Raw genomic sequence first — 24,470 nt, forward strand, 5'->3', positions numbered from 1 at the left:
GATGAGTTTTGGGAAAATTGAGAGTTTAGTTAGATAATTTTATTTTGAATTGTCTTGACTCCCCATGAACAGACAAAGAACAAGAGTTCGATGACGACTAGAACTTTTTATGAAAAAGTCGACTTGACTACGAATCAGCATTGAACTCTGGAGCATACCCATCAAAATGTTCACTAAATTAAGCATTTTCACTTATATTGATTGAGTTAACTCATTAGCACGCCCATTTAAGTGAGCCTGTTTATTGTCTTTAATTGCCCGAAGAGTAAAAGTTAGTTAATCAATGCAAAAACCGGCACAAGTTTATCGTGACTTTAGTATAGTGTCGGATAAAACCGAACCCTTCAACAAGTCAGAGTCATCCCGGTCTGAGGTCAGATTTTATACCGATTTTTTGATTTGTGCTTCATATTTGTTACTATTCCAATTTCGGTCATATCCTGGATCATATTAATAGATTCTTATATATTGTTGGGCTAATACAACATAGAAACACAGGATTAATTCTAAAATATTTCAAAAATCCTTGAGCATCTCTGAGCAAATAAGCAATAATTCCTAGAAATCAACTCAAATCCTTGAGTAGACTTCAAATTGAATCAAATCGTCGAGTCGACATTTCCATGTAAATACTGACTCAATTTAAATCCGTCGCTCTAGTTTGCCCTCCAAAGTTTTAAAATTGTCTCCAAAAATCGCGCTAATAATAAAAATAAAAGCCATTCTGTTTCTCGATTCTATCAAATAATTTATTTGTTTATCCTTTTTTCACTCTTTTTAATTCTTCCACCTCACATTTCCAACTAAAAGATTGTGTTGGTGTTATGTGATGCCTCATGATTTAAACTTATGAATATGCAAAGGAAGAAGAACAAAAAAAAACATTTTTCTTTCTTTATGTGCTGAAAAAAGGATCGATTTGCATCCGATTTTAGAATCTTTTCTTTTCTCATTTTAATTCACACGAAAAACAACAACAACAACAGCAGCATAGACAAAACAAAAGCATTAGTATCAGTGTGAAATTTAATCTTTTTGAATTTATTTCATTCTCATTTCCTCCCTCACGGCAATGAGCTTTTTTTGTATGTTTTTTATATTTTTAATTCTTTACGGTGAATTTTTTTTTATTATGTTTCGCTGCAGATTTTTTATTTCTTTATTTGCTCATGCAAATGCTCAAAATAGGATTTTAAAAATATACAGAAATTGAATTATTTTGAATTGTGTTGTTTTGAGATGAAAGATTTTGAATTATGAAATTTTACAGATGGAAATTTAATTAATTATTTACAAATTTTGTGGAAAATTAATTAAAATAGCTCATAATGTTAGGCGTTTTTAAGAATTCATGTGATTTTAATTTCAGATTCTAGAACTTGAAGTAAAATAAAATTGAGTTAGGTTCAAAGTCAGAAATTATTTGAAAGCAGATTTTGACGTTTTCTTGTTAGAATCACAAAGAAGATTTTAAATTTTTTCACGAAAAACCTTAACAAATCGAAGGTTTTCTTCGAAAAAGGGGGTTTGACGCCAAAATACATGCCCTTGAGTTGAGTCAACTCTGCATAAAATTCGAGTTTCAATCGAGCTCTATCTAATCCTTAGGATCCAAAAATATGATTAATGAGTCATAAATTTTAAAATTGAGTTCAAATTTTTCAAACAAATTTATTAAATTTTTCAACAATTCTCATTCGCGAGGATATTTGAAAATTAAATAATTGTCTCGATTTAGAATCTATAAAATTACAAAAATCCTCATCAAAATAATTACATGAAATTTAAATTTGTTAGACTTCATTTCAAAATTGCTTACAATGTGAATTGTCATCATTAATAATTCTTAAAATTCTATCTTGAATATCTTTAAAAGATTTCCAATAAATCTTAAATATCCAGTAAATAATTACAATGATGATTCTCCATTTTTCTAACTCCATTCGATGTATCCATCTCCCAACAACATAAAAATTTCATTTCAGAAATAATTCAATTTAAGCATAAAATCTCCATCAAGCTATCCAGCTTGAAAATAACTCTTGAGAGGAATTTTTATTTTCCATTATTTAATTTTTCACATCTAGTCAAGCTTTTTTTTACTCTGTTGTCTATCTCCATTTCATCAACATGATAAAAATAAATTCAGAAATGCAATTTTGATGAAAATTTCATTTTAATTAATTTAAACTTCACAAATCATTATAAAACATTTCTTTCCCTCATTTCATTTCTATTTTTTTTTAATTTCTCTCCTTTTTGAACAATTTTTATCGCATTGAAAGTACTTCCTTATGCTGCAGTATAAATGATAATGCCTTTTGTTTTCCACTACTACACTCTATTCTCTCTTCTGTTATTCTATTATTATACTTTTTTGTGTGTGAAATTTAATATTCTTCCCTTTTTTTTAATTTTTTAAAATCCATAAAAGAAAATTTCCTTTTTTTTAATTCTTTTCTTTTATTTTTCATTAATTTTCCTTCCTCCCTTCATTATAGACAAAAAAAATTATATAATATATAAAAAAAATAGAATAGAATAGACTCTAGAATAGAAAGAGCTGAAAATTGTCATCACAGTACTTTTATGAAAATTCCTTTTGAGTGAGGCACTGAGGAGCTTTTAATTATAGACTCATTGTTTTAGCGCATTTTAATTGATGCAGGAACTGAATGTCTTGTAATAAATGAGTTTATTGCTGTAAATTTGGGTGGATTAAAGCATTTGAAGGAGTTGATGCGTTCTTGTCTACACATTGAGTCATGAGTAATTCTATTGAGCAGAAAGCTCTTAAAAATGTTAGTTTTAGGTTAAAAAACGCCATAACTTTGGCTCCATGGAAGCTCCTAGTCATTTTGGCGTTTGTTCTCAATCTGAGGTCTAACATAAACTTTTAGTCCTTTAACTTCTTCATTTACGTTTTTAATGTCACTGTTGTAACGGTTTGACGTGATATTACTCTGACGGGAATAGAATGGCTGATATCGAGCTATTTTTCAGATCAACTTTCCTGCTCGGAGACATTGTGTCTAGTTATCAACTCAGAAATGATCATTTTTCCAAAAATAGAGCCTTAATCTCTCATTTTGAATTCAATTGATGTAATTACATATTACATCTTACTTTGTTGGCCATACAGCTTCTTTGTGACTTTAAGCATGGCTTAGACATCACCTAAAACAGATTCTATTATTCAGTTCCATTAAACAACTTGTAAAATTGCCATTAAAAGTGAAAAAATGCGCTATTTAATATACCCAGTCCCCTTAAATCACCCAATGACTCCCATACATGCAAGACTTAAAATTTATTGTATGAGGACAGCAAAAAAAAAATGTTTAAAAAAAACGAGACATTGGCCACACAATTTATAAACTTCTCAAAAGCTCAACTCAAACTCACTCATTATGTGTCTGTGAAACAATTTTCTCAATCTACATGTAGTCTTAGTAGAAATTCCTTTTTCATTATATATAAAAGACTTCCTTGTTCTGGTTTTATAATATGATAATGCAGAAAAGATTGAAAGAGAAAAAAAAAATTATTCCGTTACCATCCAACATAGAAGAGTGAATAATATATTATATTATATACGTATCTATAGATAGATTATAGTCATAGAATGAAAAGAAAAAAAAAAGCAAAAATTATTGTATAAGAGAAAAAAAAATTTATATTTTTTGTATGCGTTTCATAATCCTTCATTTTAATGGAAAGTCATGTAGAAAGTATTTTAATAGAAAACTTTTTTTTATATATATATATTCCTCCTCTCCTTTAATATCTTTAGTATATTTCCATTCCATAGAGAGTTATGCGACAATAAGATAGATAGATAGCAACATAGATAGATTTTTTTTATGTGTTATAATGGATTTTTACTGTAATTAGTGGTAAAATTCAACGACAGGAAGATTAAGAAACTTCTCTCACTCATTCATATTTACTTTGATGCCATTAGAGACAGTAAATGTTCTTGGAGTGTTACTGTGTAGAGGTTCTGGTGGATTTTGATGGATTCTTTCAGTTTTGGGCTTAACTAGGGGTTACCTACTTGCTTAAGTGGATGTACCGATCCATTGTGGTTCATGACCTCTAATAGATTGTACCCAAGTTGTCTATATCGCTGGCTACCGTCTGTTAAGTCTTAACCAAGGGTTAAATATTGTAATTTCCATAAATATCTCACTTAGATGGCATGAAATCCCTTAGATGGCGCCTAAAGTTTTTTTTATTGCTGGCTACAGCTAGTCAATCTTCAAAACCGATTTCAATGTTGCCTGGTACTCTTAGATACCTAAAATACCACAAAGCAACACAACAAAGTTGCAACTAAGTAGATTACATTTCAAAATGTCTAAAAAACATTCAAAATTTCCCACAAAAAAAAATTAAATTAATAAAAGACAATTTCCATTAAATATTCCTAATGCCACTTCAAGATTTAATAAAATTTCCCCAAAAATAAGCCACTAAAAATGTTAATTTAGTCACACAAAAAAAAAAATCCCCCAGATCTTGTAAAGTATCCTTAAAAAAATCATGAATCATAAGGAAAATTTTTCCCATAAAAAAATCTCGCCTAAAGTGAAAAAAAAATTGTTCATTCTCATTAAGAACCTCTACAAGTATCTCATTTTATAAGTATATACCATGCATAGTACTTTTTGCTTATGCGATAGCGATAATGACATTACATAATTGTGATGATTATGTCGCTATGCGTGTATATTCAACATCCATACAAATAAGTAACTCCGCTAAAAATTTTCTTATTTTTATTTTTATGATGAAAACGTTTTTGGAATGCAAAATTTTGAAAAAAATAAGAAGGAACTGAAAAAAATGTGCATGTGGTTATTCCATACACAAAGTAAAAAAGCCAGCAAAGTGAAAATCTGATTAACTCTAATTAAATACGTGTGCTTTTTTTAATAACGCTATGAAAATTATCATTTTTTAAGCGCGAGGGATTTACGTTGGGGTTATAAGAAAATTTGATTATTTTTGTCTTCCTGAGTTTTTTTTTTAGAATTGCCGCGAAATGCGCAGTACAAAATGTAGCGTCACGTACGAAACAGCGTAACATAATTACTGCAAATACTTTACATTTAAAGTTCAGAGAATTTTTTTTCATTTTTTTGTTGAAAATACAGAGAAAGTTCCCTGTTTGCTGCATGAATCCAATTAAGTAAAATTAAAGTATCAGAGTACATAACTTAGAAATAAAATTTTTTTTTAGGTGTATGTATTAAAAGTTGGGGATTTGCAGGTGTTCAGGGATGTAGTTGGAAGTGTTTTGGGGATGGTCTGGGCGGTATGTGACAAATTCCACATTTTGGTGTCAAAATGGGTCAATGACTAATTGTCATGGTGCAATCAGACAATCTTGTAGTCATATTGCGAACATACTGACTTGGTTGGGTCCTAGTTCGACTATTATGGATAGAATAAGGCTTAATAATGTCCAAAAATTCATCAACAAGCCGGTATGAGATTTAGACGCAATCCAGACTCATGCCGGGACAAGACAGATCATTTCGGCTTTTTCCATCGAGTCTCTCTCGACCATATTGTGTCGCTCGAATGAGCGAATGACATTTTCATGAAATATTTACTTCCTTTCATTCCTATGCCAAATTTTGGAGTACCCACCACACACACATAATGCCCAACAACTCCTCAATCTCTTAATCCCCTTAATAAGCCCCTGTCTCTCCCATATATACACCCAAAAATTTTATGAATGCGGGAACTGTACAAAACTTTTACACACAGCAACCGAATGAAACTAGGAACAAAATCCAAAAGTGATACGTGTTTGGTTGCCATTTTTACAAACTTCCGTTTCTTTATGAAGAATTTTGTCGTCTCCTTAGATATCAAAAGCGACGAAGGAAGTGAAATTGAAAACAAAAAATTTTCCATCAGTGAAAAGTAAGAAAGAAAGTTTTTCAACCTCCATCCATCGACTGAATTAAAATTCCTTTTCAAATGTCATTGAAATAATTTTTTATTGAGCAAAATGTCATTGATAGGTTTGAAATTGATATCAGATTGCTGACATTCGAATGATGAGCTCGAGTTAAAGTTCATTGGAATTGGATTTTCTGATGAAATTCTCAATTAGAGTAATTTGAGATGCATTTGGATGAGTTAGAAAGATGAAAAAAGTTTTTTGAGATCTTCTTGATTATTTTTGTGTTATTGATTGGGAATTTTGGGGTTCTGATCTGATTTAAGGCTAGATGTTCAAGCATTTTGGGATGAAAGTGAAGGCTAGAATTGGAAAATTCCAGAAAAATTGTCGAATTTTATTCTGAACTTCAATTAGAGTCTCTCAGAGGCTATTATGGCCACTGATGCTAATTATGATGCCAAATTTATTTAGTTTCATTTTGGTGTCATTTGGTTTAAATGAAAGAGCTTTATCGGAGCCTTAAAAGCTCCGTGGTGGAGCCTTTTTAATTTCTGTCGTTCGGTGAGCTGATTCCACAATTGTTGGATCTAGGTGGGTGGGGGTGTTGAGTTTTACAGCCTGAATACCCTTCACTAACTGAGTTTATCAAATCACAAACCCAAAACTTCTTCTAATTTTTGCTACTTGAACCAATTTAATCTCTTAAAAATTGATGGTCATCCGAACTTCTAAATCAAATCTTCTCAATAACTTCAACCTTCTCATCCCACAAGACTCAAAATTCCATACCAACCCTCCGAAAACTTTCTCACCTCCAGCATCCAAGAACTCTACACCCGCCAACAAACTTTATCTCCTTCATTTAGTCTACATAAAAACTTGTGTTCATCTTTTACACCTCTTTTGTCACACCAACGTAAAATGTCTTTCATTACTGCTCAAATAGAATAAAGTGTGATTGCAAATATATAAAAAAAAAACTTCTAACATATTATATGGCCTATTAATCTCATCTTTCGTCATTATTGAAAAGTGTTAGAGGAAGAAAACTTTTCTTTTATGTCTCGTTTGAAACATCCATTTTTCCTCCATCTACTTTAAGTGTATATGCCTAAAATGAATGCGAATAGATATATAACATTAAAAGGAACAAACTTGTTCTGTCTTCTTTGATTCCATTTGTTACTGCAAAGTGAGAAGGAAAAAGTTTTTTTTTCTATTTCTTTTTAGAAAGTTTTCGTCTTTTGCCTGAACTGTAAACATAAAGAGCGACAATATGGAAGAATATATATGCAGGAAAATAGATAAATTTATTTGCATCTGAAGAACATGGGTGGTTCACTGATTATGGGATGGATTCTTGAGATGGGAGGAATGTTTCGGACTGTCTAGAGAATTTGTCGAAATTCGGACATCGGGAATTCATATCCGAAATCTTAAAATTCTAGAATATTCGTTCAAATATTCTTAAATTTCAAATTTTTCTGAACTTTCGTCAAATTAAGCCAAAATAAGTCGTCATGTAGTCGTCAGCGCAATTTCAAGTCTTGCCATCAACACGACGACAAGGCGTCCTGGCAACTGCATTGTGCTGTTCGAGATAATTTTGTTGATTTTAAGATTTAGTCCATACCTCACTTTTTAAGAGGTAACAGGGTAACTTAGCGATATCCTGTTGACTTCATCGCGTTGCTAGGGATAGTTGCATGCTGGATAACAGCTCCAAAGTTCCGAGAACTTGAAAATCTTAAATTTTGTATCTAAAGACTCAAAAGTTCCATTTTCTGATTGACACAAACGACCATTCAAGCATAAAGCATTAAAATTACAAGAATCCAGAATGACAAGAACAAGTCTGAAAAATTTAAAATTGCTTCAGAGCAAAAAATAAAGTTTTGCTTTAAAAATTGAAAGATTTTTCATGTTTAAAACTTATTATGTTATAAATAATCATAAAAACATAAACGTGTCGTTGTAAAAAAAATTATAGAAACTTTAAAATCTGTTTTGAAACTTTCGATGCTAAACATTAAGAATTTAATGTAATTGCTTGAAGAGTTTTCAGCATCAAGGATGTAGTTTGAGGATTAAAGTGCTCTTTATGACAAAATTTCTTCAAAATTTATGGAAAAGTTCTGAAAAATCAGAAAAAATATTAAAATCTGACTAAAATTTTCAATTTTTTAATTGATGAAAAGCTACTCTGTAACTTCCAGCAATGTCACTTCACTCTTCCTTAATACATGCCCAACAATCATAACCAAAACTTTGAAATATCCTAATTAAAACTTCAATTTAAATTGCTTATTCATCCATAAAATTCAATTATTACAATTGAACTATCTGCAAGATTTACCATGTCAATAAATCATTATTTATGGTTTTCTAATCTCTGTAACAGATCTACAAACATGAACATGCTCAACAGTTCACATTAGTTGGCAATTTGTGCCAAAAATATGGTTTAAAATCGTTTAAGAAGAATTTATTATTTAACCACAAATTTGTGGATTTGTGAGCAATTAAGGAATTTAATTGATTTCAATTTTCTCAAGTAGTGTCAGACTTATCAAAACTGGAAAGTTTGATGGAATTATGAGTGAATGTAACATGTGTCATACTTTATCAAAATATTCGGAAGTTGAATTTGAAGTTTTGTTGCAGATTAATTGAATATTAAGGCAATAAATTTGAAGTTTGTTGTAAGCATTTAAGGCTTATGATTTGTTTGAGCTTTGGATATGAGGTATTGCTAGCTTAAGTATCAATTTGAAGAGCAGTTGAGGAAGATTTTGTGCAATTTTCAAGAGTTTTAGACCCAAACAATACACCATGCTCGGTAGGGAACTCCTGTGTCGCTGTATTAACAGAAAAACGTAAAGTTGCCTTGACGGTCCTGTTACGATGGATTCTGACTTATTTTGTGAAGAAAAATGCGGTTTGACATAACTCGGTGTCACTCGGAATCATTTGGAGCCTTTCGGAAATACTCGGTGTCATTCGGGATCACTCGGTGTCACTCGGAATCACTCGGGATCACTCGGTGTCACTCGGAATCACTCGGTGTCCCTTAGAATCTCTTGATGTCAATCGGGATCACTCAGTGTTACTCGAAAGAATGGATTCAGCCACAATATACAAAATTTCAAGATCCAGTACTTCAAAACTCCCTAAATCCAATAAGAATCTCCCATTTTTCGCAACTATCCATAACCATAGCAAATAATAACGCTAAATAAAGCATTTAAGAAGTTAGAAACAAGCAAAAAAAGACAATAATAAAGGTATCAATTCCATAAAAGGGATCCGTGAAACAGAATCCATATTAAGGGGATAATAGAACACGCATTACGATCAATATATGAATTTATACACAGTATAAATGGCAATAAAATTCATATTCTTTTTTAATATTGCAGACACGTTTCAATGCAGTTTCTCAAAAACTTTCACCATAATACTTTGTCTTATTCTGCTACAGAAGCGATCTTTCGTACAAAAACTTTAAATTACATGCGAGTAAAGAAAACTTTTCATCCTTGAACAAATGTTTTCATGCATATGTGTATAAGTATAAGTATAAGTACGTAAAAAAAAGTAGGAACAAAAATAAATTGTAACTTAATATAACCACCTAACAACAGAGTTTTGATGTTTTCTGGAGGTTATGAATGAAAAACTTGCTAATTGAACGAGCAAAAAGTTTACATGATGATAAAATTGGATGGAAGGGTTTGTTTGGAGGTTAGGTTATGGGCTGTGGGGGTATGGAAGGAGGGTTAAGAATTGACTTGAGTGTTTTTCTTTGTTGGAATCACTTTTGTAACTTTTAAATGTAGGAACATAAGAGCTACTACCAGGAAATGATGACTGATCAAGGTCGAGTTCTTTCAGGGAACTAAAAACTAGTACAAAGTTCCAAAAAAGGCTTTTTATGTGATTATCAGGCATTTGGGACTGTCTATTTGATGCTTCTGTGAAGTTGCCTAAGGAGTGTAGCCAGAAAACCCTCCTGAGCTGCCTAAATGCTTAAACCTACTTAAAGCTTCATTGGTATCACTTTGACTTGTCACAGCTCGACAAGCTGGCGTTTGTTCATTGTTGTTTCTACGTCATGTGGCTTTTGAATGCCATTTTCAATACCGACTTTCCTCAAATCATTGATGTCAAGTCTAGGGAAGTTGTAGAAGCCTTAAAAAGCAAGCATTTGGATGTGTCGACCATAAATCTTGAACATTCACAAATTTCAAATATTCTAAAACACAAAATGCAATACTAAACTTCCCAAATCGTCCACAACAGCAACATTTACCATTTACACAACATCCAAACTCTCCCCCTCTCATTCAAGAAAGTTCAAGTTCTCACCTCCCCACTTCAAGGGTGAGTGGTGTCACCCAAGTATCTACAGTATCCCTCTAAAAATAGCTAGACATTGAGCTTCTCATCTCTTTCATAACTTTGTGATATTTTGTGACGAAAATGTAATCAGTGAAAATTCAATTTACCTTTTTTTTTCCTTACCTCCACTCTTGTTGCTCAAAATGAACCTACCTTTACAGTCTTTTCATTTCATTTCTTCCTTCTTTCTCATTTTACATCCCCTGCTGTCATCTTTAAAAAAAAAAAAAAAAAAAAATAAGAATTTTCCTTCATAATTCAATGAATTCTCTTCTTTACTATTATCTGTCACCCAGTTGCTGTTTTGAAATGATAAATTAGATACGGAAGGAAGGATGCTATTCATAGCAATGGGAAAGAGAGATGGAATAAGAAGAAGAAATAAGAAATTGAAAAGAAACATACGACATGACAATAATAATCAAGAACAATCAAATGAAAATCATACAAATAGAAAGAGAGAAGACGTGTTCGTCGTATGATATGGTTAAATTTAATTACAAATATCTGCTATCAATGCTTATGGCTTATGTTTCTTACAATTCGATTCACGGATGGGAATAAAAAAACATAATATAATTTTCGTATATCTCGGTTTTCTATTTGAATTAGCGGAGAAATTGAGATGAATTTTTAGTCATGCGGAAGCGCTGAAATGAGGCTTATTTGATAATTTCTTTGGTTACGAATAATATTGGGATTATATCTAAGGAAAAGATTGAGTTTTCTTTGGCTTTCGATGCTTTAGATTTAATGGAGTCAAAATTAAAATGTTTGTAAATATTTTTTGTATTAATCCAGGCGTAGACTCGAAGTTTTGATTTAATTTTTTGAGAATTTAAAAGGTTATGTCATCTGTTGTAAGGTTTTGAACCTTGAACCTGCAAAAAAATAAATTAATTTAACAGTTTTTTCAACAAAAAGAAATGCAAAAAATTCAATTTTTATCAAAAATTTCACATGTGGTCTAAAATCACATCCCATCTGGGGATCGAACCCAGGACCTCTGGATCGCTTCTATTGTACAACATTAGAAGTCCAGCGCGCTATCCTCTGCGCTAATGGGACAATTGACCGTTAATGAGGGTCAATGGCTTAAATGTGTATATTAAGCTTTTAGAGGTGCTTTTGAGAGCTTTATAAAGGCATGATGATGAAAGTTTAATTGATTATGTTGAGGTTTTGCATATTTATGTTGGAAATTATTATGAATTTTACAAAATTATGCAAATATTTGTAACATTTTTTGAGATTTCACATAAAACTGAATTAAATTAACGCTAATTTACAGAGTTCGTGAAGATCGAAAAAATCTTTGATTTTCCAAAATCATTTTTTTTTGTGATCTAAAAAAATCATGATTTTTTCGATCTTACGTAAATCATTACGTATGATTTTTTAGCGCATTTTTGTAAACTTGTTTACAAAAGGGAGCTTAATAATGCACTTTGTTCGTTCGTTCGGCTGTTCGGCTGTTCGGCTGGAACGCGAGATCTCGAAAACTAGACATCGTAGAGAGCTCTGGTTTGTTTTAATAGCTTCGTTCAATCAAGTTATTGGGTTATCGGTCATTTAGAAGTTTCAAATCAACGCATAAATACTATAATTAACAGTTTTTCATTTTCATATACAACAACAACAAAAACAACAACACGTTTTTTCATTGTTTTACAGTGTTTTTCAATGTTTGTCGATGTTTTTACAGTATTTACTGAACAATGTTTGAATTTTTTTTTTGACCGTTATGAGGTTTGAATTAAGAAAATCCGTTAAATGATGAAGTTCTTAAATTTGTGGAAGTTTTATATGGATCTTGTTTTTAAGATCTGGAAGTGACCTTTATCTTACTGGATCTTGGTTTTTAGGTCTGGAAGTGACCTGGATCTTACTGGATCTTGGTTTTTAGGTCTGGAAGTGACCTGGATCTTACTGGATCTTGTGTTTTAGGTCTGGAAGTGACTTTTTAATCAATTACTGATCGCTGGGACAAAAATGCGCTTAAGTCCCTCGATCAATAACACGAGGACTTTTGTAATTTTTTACGTAACGAAGATCATTTTCAAAATGATCTTTTCTACGTAAAATCATTTTGTTTACAAATTATTTTAATGAACAACTATGCTCATTAGTACATTAATACTTAACATGATTTGTTTCTACAGCATTTTTAGATGATTATTAAGTCTTTTTGAATCTATTTACACTACTTTAAGTACTAAAATTAGCTGAATTTTCATTCAAAGTGATATGCTCTGGATCATATTTTTAGTTAAATTAATCGCTTTAAAAGGTTTGATTCAATTTAAAATGACTTAATAATCAACTGAAATCTCTATCTATAATTTATTTACACGGTTTTAGGTGCTTAATGTAACTAAATATATGATCCAGAACATATCACTTTGAATGAAAATTCAGCTAATTTTAGTACTTAAAGTAGTGTAAATAGATTCAAAACGACTTAATAATCATCTAAAAATGCTGTAGAAACAAATCATGTTAAGTATTAATGTACTAATGAGCATAGTTGTTCATTAACATAATTTGTAAACAAAATGATTTTACGTAGAAAAGATCATTTTGAAAATAATCTTCGTTACGTAAAAAAAATCATACGTAATGATTTACGTAAGATCGAAAAAATCATGATTTTTTTAGATCACAAAAAAAAATGATTTTGGAAAATCAAAGATTTTTTCGATCTTCACGAACTCTGCTAATTTAAAACTATGAAAACCATACAAATACGAAGATACATTCCTTAAAACCATACAAATTCGCCTATTGTCTAAAAGGTCGTCACTTCGAGCCTCGCTCCTGACAATTTTTCAACAAAATTCTTAGGATAAAGTTTGGTAAAAAATTTAAATTTTTTGTGTGGTCTTTGTGCTTTTCACGGTATACGGATCGTGTCTTGACATAGAACTGTGTTGCAGAGCATATATTGTGAAGCATTGGTTTAGAATTTTGGCTTTTTAAGCTTACCTTCAAAAATTATCCCTCGATTCAAGCTATACGAACTCGATTTATTAATGAAAAAATTCAATTTACATAGAAAATTTCAAATTAAAACTAAACATTTAATTGAAATAATTCATTTCATATAATTAACATAACCTTAAATTCCTATAAAATTGGCAAACCTCAAAATCCTCAAAATTTTAATCAAAAATAAGATTGTCTACGTCTAGAACTCCTGTCATTATGTGGGTTGTAAAGATCAAATGAAAAATTATTTAATCATAAAAATTGATGGGGTTAAAATTAATGTTGTCATGTTGTAAAGTATTTAAGTATATTAGTTTAAAAAACCTTAACATCAACGATGTATGAATTACCTACTAATTAGTGGCATAAACATACAATTTATATCTAATTAACTTCTTATTTTCCTTGGTATTTTACCTTAATATATGAAATATATATATACATAAATTTATATCATAATCAATTCCACCAGTATGAGAGAACTTTTTAGTCGAATGAGTAAAATCCTTTATCATTATAAATAATATAACCTTAAAATATATAAAAAATAATAATAACATTAATAATTTTAGTGATGTTGTACATTATATACATAGTTAATATCTTTTTATATTCCGAAAAAAGTAGTTAGACTTACCTTTTTACTCATTTTTCCAATATATAAAATAAAGCAGTTCCAGTTTTGTACAGTATACATATATACATAATAATAAGGAATCTTAATTAATCTCATATTTAATTTAATTTTTTGTGTAAATTAAAAAAAAGTAGTTAAATGAGGAGAAAATTAATTAATTAATTAATTTTTATAGCTAGACAAAAAAAAAAATTATTTATACAGTACAGTAAGCAGATAATGAAAGGTAGTTTGAATAACCTTTAAGGAACAAAATTACAAATAATTAATCAATAATCAACATCGTGACGTGCGCCGGCCGGATATAAACTATTTATTATATATTTTTTTATTGCTCATTATTAGATCTTATCATCACTTTTTGAGAAACCTTTTTTTTTAATAATTCGAGTACATCCAAAAAAAAATGAAGGAACTGGAAAAAAAATGAAATTCTATGAGAAAAAACTGGTGATGAAATAATTGAAACTTAAATGATAATAAGAGAAAAAATTGCATAAATTAGACGAACCTTAATTAAACTTTTGTGAATAATGCTCGATAGCTTCTTCTTATCTCATCAAGAGCTTATTTCATCCACTCTCTATCGCACTATCTCCCTGATGTCTTTTTTTATTTCTATTTTTTGTTGGCGCATCTCTCATTTTTTGCTACAAAAATTTTGTTTGAAGAAGATTTTAATGAGGACAGATAGGGATGCAGTTTGGCTATATATTTATTGATGATGGGGCATGCCGGATGACTTGTTAGTCTGTAATTTTATGAGATTGAATTGAGATTTTGATGATAGTCATTATGATTTAGAGTTGTACTTGATGTCGCTTTGGAAGATGAATTATAAGGCTGATTTTGAGGTTATGATGGAAATGTAGGAGGGAATTTTGGAGACTTTAAAAGCTATAATTTCAATTTTATTTTTAAAAGCGACATAATTTAGGTTTTGTCACGAAATCTTAGCAAAAGTGCCTCAATATTTAGACAATTTATGATTTTTCTATGAGGCTGTAATAGTTACGACTTTGTGCAAGTAGCACTTCGAATCTAGTTTTACGCTGAAACCTGAAGACAATTTAGTTTCATTAAAAAGCTTAGATGCATACAATTTGGGAAAAAAGTAACTGGATTATCTTCATAATGTGTCTTCAGATAATAATGTCCTACCTAGGGTTCTCAATCATGGGATCTAAATGTACTGAATTCGGAGTTCAATCCTGGGATTACACACAAATCAATTCCGGGATTGAAAACCATAATCTCACCTCAACAGACAAAGAAAATGCTTTTAAGTGTCGTGGGGGTATAATTGTACCATGATATGATGACGTAACAAGGAGCAGAAGGAATGATTTAAAGATGGGGTCGGGTGTGGATTAGAAGAACTTTCTCATGACGTCAAAAGACAGATTTATGCCTTTGTTGAGTATTTTCTTAATTTTGGGAAAGAATACAAGTTTCAGTAGTGAATCAAATGGAACAAATTGAAGAATTTTGTTCAAAATGGAGAAGAAGATCAAAACCAAGATACGCTCCTCTGAAATGCCTTTCAATTTGAATTCTTTAAATTTCGAAACATTATTAAGCTCTTTTTACATTTTAATCCTAAACGAGCAATGTAGACATGCCAAGCTCTCCTCTTAAGCTTATTGCTATCTAGTCAATTTGAACAGCTCAATATTGACTTAAACTGTAAACCAGACCTCGGAGTCGACTCAGATGTCGTATGAAAAAGTCGAATCAAATCGACTTGACTCCAATTATAATTAAAATTGACTTCAAGCTCTGCTGTTAACCTTACAAAAAGTGCTTTTCTTTAGGCTAATAATTAGAAGAAATTTTTTCAAAAATTCATAACCTCAAAATAAAATACTCATGTAGTAATTGAGAGCAAAAAAATGCGCTTTTCTAACAATCAACTATGACTTTCCAGCAAAAATCCTCTATCTACCTTTCTCATACCCATCATCATTATCATCTCATTTAATCTCGCACACTCTCTAATTTTTCGTCTCCATCGTCTCTTCATCTCAACGCCGATGTCGTTGTCTCTTTTTTATAAAAATTAAGCTCTTTATAAAAAAAAGTAAAAAAAAAAATTCTTTTCATCAAGTGATTTAAAAAATTGTCCCCTCCAGCATAAGCAGTATGAATCCTGCTACTTTATTTTTGTTTAAACATTGCTAAAGGCACATAAAAAATAAAAAGTTTTTTTTCAAATTTTTTAACAAATTGCAATTTCAAAAGAAACTAATTATGCAAAATTCTTGATGACATAAAAGTGCTGAGAAGGAAATAATACAAAAAAAATATGTTCAGGATTTATTTATACAAGTTTTTTCTCTGTTTCTCGTGCCTCCATCCTCAATTGCACTCGTGATGAGCTCCTCACAATGTTGAGTGCTCAAACTTTATTTTATTTTTTAATTTTTGAGTCATAATTATCGAGTTAGAGTCGAAAAGGATGTGAGGCAATGTGCAAAAAATAAAGAAAAACCAGAAAGTGAAGAAAGTCGTTATGAGAAACATTATAAAATTGACTATAAACTTTACTAATTATGTTTCCCTTTTTCTCTCTCTTTTTTTTCCATAAAAAAAATTTTCTTCTACTTTTTCATGCATAAATTACACTTTGAAAATATTTTTGGTATTTTCATCATCATCACCAAAAAAAAAAATATGTTAATATTTTTTAATGATGTCCGAACTTGATGAATGTTAAAAAGCAGCAACAAGAACAAGATCCCACCAATTTGTATTTGGCTAATTTGCCATTGAATTTCAAGGAAACGGATGTTGAGGCAATGTTATCAAAATATGGACAAGTCATTTCTACCAGAATATTACGTGATCAGCAAGGCACATCTAAAGGTAATTTACATATTCATGAACCCTATCAGACAATGAGCATATTCACCATTTTGAGCATACTCACCTATTTGAGCATAATCACCTAATTGAGTATATTCACCTAATTGAGCGCACTCACCTAATTGAGTATGTTCACCTAATTGAGTATACTCACCTAATTGAGCATACTCACCTTATTGAGCATACTCACCTAATTGAGTATATTCACCTAATTGAGCACACTCACCTAATTGAGTATACTCACCTAATTGAGCATACTCACCTTATTGAGCATACTCACCTAATTGAGCATACTCACCTAATTGAGTATATTCACCTAATTGAGCACACTCACCTAATTGAGTATGTTCACCTAATTGAGTTTACTCACCTAATTGAGTATATTCACCTAATTGAGCACACTCACCTAATTGAGCATACTCACCTAATTGAGTATATTCACCTAATTGAGCACACTCACCTAATTGAGTATGCTCACCTAATTGAGTATACTCACCTAATTGAGCGTATACTCACCTTATTGAGCATACTCACTTAATTGAGCATACCCATGAATACACCCAATACCCATACTCAAGAGGATGCTCCTTGTCTGCTCAGGTTAAAATCCACACACATGTCATTAATTAAATTCCAATTTCCAACAGGTGTCGGTTTTGCTCGCATGGAATCACGCGAAAAATGCGAACAAATCATTCAGATTTTCAATGGTACACAATTGCAAGGTGCCAAAGATCCATTGCTTGTTAAATTCGCTGATGGTGGATCAAAGAAGAAAAATAACTTCAAGAGTCCCGATCCAAATGCCCGAGCATGGCGTGAAGTTCCAGAAGGCGTTTCCGTTACTTACGATCCAGGCATGCAACAAAATGGAATTGGTGTTAATGTTGGCGCACATATTGGTATGCCAGCTTATGGACGTTATGGTGCACCACCCGTTGGAGGCTTCGCTATGCCTGGATATGTTCCCGGTTACATGATGGCAGCACAACCAATTCAACAAGTTGACGAACAGGTTGGTGGATCTGTATACCGACAATATGAGGTTAATTTATTGTGATAAAATGCTCGTGGATATTCTGAACTTTATTAGATATAAATTTTATAAGGGGCTGTTCACTTGTTGTTAACCTTGGGAAAGGGGGGTGAATTTTGAAAATTAGAAAAAGTATGACGTAATAAGTGAACGGTCCCTAAGAAAGATTTAGGGATATTTTCCAAAAAACAAAAATAAATTTCTGAATGCCCCAATTGCAACTAATTTACACGACTTATCGTCGATGTTAACAGTCAATTTTATGTTTCTTAATTTTAAAATAATTAGCAGTATATGCATGTTGCACCACCATTGAGCGTTGGCACAGCCTACAAGCAAGATTCCGTACAGCCACGAGGCGTATCAATGATAATGAGCAGCGATTCAGCCACAGCTGTTCCATATGGAATGGTCCCACAATTTTCTACTTTACAAATTGGCTCACCGGTAAGTTATGAATCACAGTCATTTTCTATTCCATTTTTCTTAATGCCTGAACATTTTTAATAATTTAAAAAATCTTTTATCTTCATTTATTTGTCTAATAAAAAAGCAGTACATCAGTCCTCCTTATCCTTATTATCCGCCATCAATCATTCACACAATGCCAATGGGCGAATCAGATCAAGCGAGCAACGCAGCATCGCCAGATGAGGCTTACACTACTCAATATCAGCATGCGCCAAAATAAATCATCTCAAAATCATTTCAACACAAAATAAACATTACATAATGATGCTTCTTTTGCTTTTTTTTTTCTTCATAAAAACAAAAAAATCACAACAACAAATTTCAAATGCGGAAATTTTGTTTTTTCGTATTATTTCGATTTAAAAAAAAACCATATATAACATCAAATGACAAACAAAAAAATTGAATTTGTCTCAAAAGAACTCTTCTTTTGTCTTCAAAATTTTGAAAAAAAAAAATCTTTAAATCTTTAAGAAAAAAAAACATACGTTTAAACCAAAAAAAAAAAATTAATAAAAAGAGAGTTAAGGCGCTATAGGCAGTCAAACCTATAGGTATAATGGTAAGTACGATGTTTTAACTGAATATTTATTAAAGTGATGTGATGTCAGTGACTATAAATACATGAAATTAGCTCTAGAAGCTTGATTTGATTGAATTAAAAGCAGAACTCGAAGTCGACGCGGATTTTACATGAAAAAGTTTGGAAAAAGTCAACTTAAGGTGACTAGACTCCACACAGAATTGGAGTAAACTTCGAATTCTCATTAAAAGTATCTAAATTAAGCGTGATAGAAGAAAACCAAAGTGCACACGGCGTAAAATCGTCGGAAAATAGTCTCCTCAGGTCAACTTGACCCATAGGCGTAGTCAGAGGGAAAGAGAAAGTTTGAGAGTCAAATACTTTCCCCTTGCGTGAATCTGAGTTCGAGATGAATTTGAAATCGATTAAATGCAACGTCATGCTAGAGTTTAAACCCTTCAATTGTGCATTTTTTTCATAACCGGAACTTTTAATCAGAACTTATAATCTTTAGACATAAGTAAACATGTAGACTGTATATCAGTCAAATTCAAATTTGTTCTCGTCATTGCGATGAGGTTCCTGACTACATATTGGTGTTGAGACAACTTTTAATCAACTAAAATCTTGTAAGGCTTCGTCTAAATAGAAAGTCACTTACTAACTTACTTCGCTGACGGTACAGATCAACTGTGATCCATGGCCTCTCTTAATTGGTGTCTAAAGCTGGCTCTTTTAATAGCTATCCTTTGCCAATTATCAATATCAAATGCCTCGCTGTCTCTATCAACAGTCTCTTTCCAAGAATTCAGGATAATTCACTATAGTCCCTAAATGCGATATCTTTGATTGTTAGGAGTCCTTTAACAAATTATTCAATTTCACAAGACAATCTAGCCTGCCTCACGAGCACAATCAACTTTAATTTTACATACCTACCAAGAAAATTTGTTATCCAAAAAAAAAAGAGATAGAAATTCTCAATCCTCATAGATAAAGCAATATCCTCGTCAGCATGTAGCTATAATTTAAACTGAAAACTGCTGTAGCTACAATATTGTATAATATTAAGTCTAAGCCCATGGGATACTTTTTGGGGTATTTTATGATAATTTACATTCTGATTATGTTAGATTATACAAGCAAATCTGCCTGTGACTCTATGTGACTTTAACAATCCTCCTTAGTAAAATATTTGCTGTTATGATAATTGCTTTTTTATTGAATTTTCATTGTTGAATATTAATTTTAATTATTATTAGATTGTAAAAGTTTCACGCTGAATAATCATAATCTAGAGGAAGTAAATATTTGTAAAAATAGAAGAAGAAAATTTAAAGGTAGAGGAAAAATATTTTCGAATAGATGTTAAAAATATAGGAAAATTAATGAAAATTGAAATTTTCAAGGCTTTGGCTCCGCTTTATGAATAGTATGAAAATAAGATTATGTTTTTGTTTATCGAATAATTTAAGATTGTTTACATATTTTTGTACTATCGAGATATTTTTAGATAGCTTGAATCTATTTTATTAATAGGTTTCTTTTTTGAGAAAATTTTAAATTTCGAAGATACATAGAAGGTTAATTGGTAGATTATTGAAGCAATTTGAATTTATGGATTTGAAGAAATTTAAGAATTTTTAAAGATTTTTTGATTCTGTAATAATTTTGATAATTTAAAGGGATTTATCCTTCCTTAACTTTATAGAATTTTCATAATTTTGAAGAATTTCAACAATTTTCAAGTTTTTTTCATGATTTTGAATAATTTCTGTAAATTAAAAAAAAAAAATCTTAATTCGAAAAAGTTTTCACAATTTCCGAGAATTTTCATAATTTTCAAAATTTCAAACTTTTTATTGCGTTTAAGAATTATTGTAAATAATCTTGAAAAATTAACTAAGTTACATAGAACATAACTAGTGCTTTGTAACAACATTTTCAGACTCCAATTTTACAAGTATCACAGAAGTTAATGACATCACATCACTTACAATTTAAATTAAATCTTTTTTAAAGGGACAAAATATGAGCTTTATTGGTTGCACTGATCTATGTATAAATCTGAGTTCAGATCGAAGTTTAACGACTTAAAGTTGATCAAACTGTTTTTGAGTCAATCTTGAGTTAAAGAAATCGTTTTGATTTCTTCAAATAAATTTTGAGTAAAATAAAATTTAACTCGATTCTAAGTCGACTGCATACAAAAAATGTCTGCAAAAACTCTGAATAGACAAGTCAAGAATCGTTTAGACGATCAAATTAATTTCAATCAACTCCTAATCAATAAGTTCAACTGGAGTCGGCTTGAAGTCAACTCTTGTCCACTCCGATTAATATGGAGATTTGGACTGAAATCGAGACTACAAGCGAATTTTTCGAAGTCTCGGTCTCGTCAAATCTCAAGAAAGCGAGCCTAGGTCTCGGTTACAAGAACTCCTAATATAACTCCAATTATACGGCCAATAAAGCTAATTAAGTTCCTTAAATAACCAAAAAATTTCGAAACTAACCAAAATTCTTTTCTTTTATCTTCAAACAGGATTGGCCAAAACGATACCTCACATTACGTTCTATTCTTCAAAACAAAGAGAAAAAAAAGGTGAAAATTTCATGAGAAAAAATAAAAAATTTAGAAAAAAATTTAGAAATGTGAAAAAAGATGCATTTTTGCATTCGCCCATTTGCAAACTATCAAAAAAAAAGTAAAATGATTTAAGAGAAAAAAAATAAAAAAACACATCTGACTGGTGGAATATCTATGGATTTTTTGTCCATTCTGCCGGTGCCAGCAGCGAGGTATTTGAGAATAAAAAAAAAATATTGAAAAAATCATGAAAAAAAAAATTTTTGAGGTTAAGATTTTTTTCTATAGTTGTTAAGAAATGAAAAGAAAGAAAAAAAAACATTTTCTTGTCGTTGTTTTTTTTTATTATTAGGTTTTTTTTTCTGATGATGAACTTTAGTGTGTAAGTGAAAAAAAAAATGAAAATTGAAAATAGGATATAAAAAAAAGAAGAAGAAGTGAAGAGAAGAAGATGAAAAATCGGAAAATGCATTAGGATATAAGAGAAATATATATTAAAAAAAAGAAAAGATGAAGAAAGAATGATCGTAGAATTTAGTAGAGCATTTTTCTGTTCATTTTCCATGAACAATGAAAAATCGTTTTTTATTGCTAGAATTCCTCCATCCCTAACATCCAAAATTTCCCCTCTTACCCTTCGTCAAAGAAGAACATTTTTTTTTCTTTAGAGATTAATCATAAGATAAAGATTTAAGTGAAAAAAATGAAAATGAGAAGATTAATTAAGGATAGACAAAAAAAACTTGAAAAGAATGAATAAAAAAAAAATTAAATTTTTTTGTTTTTTTGCGCTTGTGAGCTTGTAAATAGACATACAGTTAAAAAAAAATTGAGATGATAGAAAATTGTATTGTGCAAAAAAAAAAGAGTGAATAAGGAAACGGATAAAAGAGATGAATCGTTAAGACGCTAAATGAAATTTAGGAATTTAAAGAAAGTGAAAAATTGAGAAAGTTTTTTCTGTTTAATTTTTTTAAGATTAATTTAGATGAGAAAATGAAAAAAATTTAGAATGAAAAATCACACACATAAGAAGAAATAAAAAAAAATGATGTGGAATGTAGAAAATTTAGTGTTACGAATTTCATAGGGCAAAGTGTTTAAAATTAAAAATAAAAAACTTAAGCTTCCCATGATTTAGGTGTGGAAGTTTAACAAAAATAAATGAGAAACAATACATGAAAGTATTTTTTTTTGCGAATAATAAATATTAAAGTAACATGAGGAGATGGCGAGCATGTGGGTGAGGACGGATGTTATTAAAATTCATTATGGATTTCTATTGAATCCATTAAATTTGTGGATCTTTTTTAAGTGTGTCTCTGAGTTTTTTTCTGGAATATTTGTGAAAGGTGGATTTTTAACCTTAACAGACAATGTGGATTGTCACATAAATGAGGGCGTCCATGATTAATTTCAATCAATATAATTGAGGATGCTCAATTTTGTGAGGATGTTTCTTGTTTGTTAGGTGTAGGTCATTCATTTGAGGTTAGTTTCTTGCTGTAAACTATGATGTAGCCTTGAATTGAGCGTATTTTTGGGTTTAACCTAAAATACGGATAATTTTTGTATCCATAAATCGGCTCAAGTCGACTCGATTTGAGTCAACTTCGAGCTCTGATCATTACCTAATGTCATGAAGAATTAAGGACGTTTATTAAGGCAGATACATCACAATAATTTGCATATGTTTCATAAAAATCAATCAAGATTGAGCATCTGTGCCTAATCAGAAATATTTACATCAAACTTACCTTAATAAGCTCCTTTGAATCTTCATGACAATCCCTAGCAGGCAAAGATTGTATTTTCATGAGCAGAGTAATCTGTTAAGCATGCTCATCTACTTTGTTAAAGATGAGCAAGCTCTCGAGAGCCTGTAAGGGTATCAAGCAAATATTTCAAAGAAAATTAAGAGCCACGACCCCCCTCACCCCAACTAATAATTTTTTCAACTTTTCATAGATCATAAAAGACCTATCAAAACATGGGATTTGTGCAATTCTGTTCAATTTTTTCCTCAATCTTTTTTTGTAATTTTTATTTTGGAAAATTTTTCACAATTTTTTTTTTGTTAGCAAAATTTTTAATTTTTTTATGTTTTTTAATTATTGTCAAAATTTCTCTGAACTCTGTTACCAAAAGAAACCAATTCATGTTTTTTTTTATTTTTATTATTAATAATAATAATTTTTTAATTATAATTTATTGTCCATAAAATTCATCTGGCGGCGCCTAAAATAACCGAAAGTGAAAAAAAGAAGAACAAAATGAAGTAAAAATAAATTGTTTTATTGAATGCCAATAAAATGAATGAAAGAGAGAGAAATGAGAAAGAAAAGTTAATAGATGCTGCCATAAATTAAACGTCAAGTCGTGTTTTTGTTCAGAAAAATATAAAAAAAAAAGAAAATGAATGAGAAAATAAAAGATGGAAAAAAAAGAAAAATTATCGAAGGATTTGACTTTAAAATCAGGATACAATAAATTTTTTTTCGAAACAGATATATAAAATATATATGAGGATGAGATTGATTCAATTATGTGAAGAGCCAACCTTGAAATGCACACACAAACACACACACAACAGAACAACACGAAGAGGAAAAACAAAAATCCATAAAAACTGAAAACAAATTCGTTTAATTGAAAGTCATTTTTTGTTTCTTTACGAAAATGATTTTTTTTTTATGTTTTTTGAAACATTTTTTTTGCAGTGCTTTATATACTTTTTACGTATGAAGAGGGTGGGAATGATGAATTTGGGGTGAAAATTGAACCAGTGGGCAAGATTATGCTGGATATCTTTTGTGAAATATTGCTGTAGATTTGAGAAAAAAAATTTTGAATTTGAATTTTTGATTAAATTCTAAAAAATTTCAATCTTTTGAATTGAAATCCGAAAATTCAAAACTTTTTCAAATGTATGCCTAAGAATCAGACTGCCATTTGAGAATTTAAATTGAAATTGTTCAATTTTTACAGTTTTCAGATGCGTGGTTTAGCCCATTTAATATACGGAAATCAAATTGA

General features: G+C 30.5%; 1 protein-coding gene and 1 non-coding gene across 19 annotated transcripts in view; one reads left to right on the forward strand and one right to left on the reverse strand.

Annotated features, from left to right (window-relative positions):
• Window positions 1-23,886, forward strand: part of shep (alan shepard) — a 178,624-nt gene extending 154,738 nt beyond the window's left edge. For 5 of the 18 annotated variants that reach the window (XM_070653874.1, XM_070653868.1, XM_070653863.1 and 2 more), the window contains 5 exons: window positions 16,670-16,814; window positions 17,462-17,859; window positions 18,139-18,297; window positions 18,404-18,883; window positions 21,390-23,886. In XM_070653874.1, coding sequence (XP_070509975.1) covers window positions 16,670-16,814; window positions 17,462-17,859; window positions 18,139-18,297; window positions 18,404-18,541 — 840 coding nt within the window. In that variant the 3' untranslated portion in view covers window positions 18,542-18,883; window positions 21,390-23,886. The remainder of the gene's footprint in view (window positions 1-16,669; window positions 16,815-17,461; window positions 17,860-18,138; window positions 18,298-18,403; window positions 18,884-21,389) is intronic. The other 13 variants (XM_070653880.1, XM_070653876.1, XM_070653870.1 and 10 more) reach the window with 9 other exon arrangements.
• On the reverse strand, window positions 11,301-11,392 carry TRNAR-UCU (transfer RNA arginine (anticodon UCU)). The gene is given in 2 exon segments: window positions 11,301-11,336; window positions 11,356-11,392. It is a non-coding gene; the product is annotated as a tRNA-Arg (tRNA).
• Window positions 23,887-24,470: the final 584 nt, after the last annotated feature.

This window comes from Chironomus tepperi, unplaced genomic scaffold, assembly GCF_022539635.2.
Source record: "Chironomus tepperi strain 1889 unplaced genomic scaffold, CSIRO-AGI_Ctep_v1 contig_73, whole genome shotgun sequence".
Taxonomy (NCBI): domain Eukaryota; kingdom Metazoa; phylum Arthropoda; class Insecta; order Diptera; family Chironomidae; genus Chironomus; species Chironomus tepperi.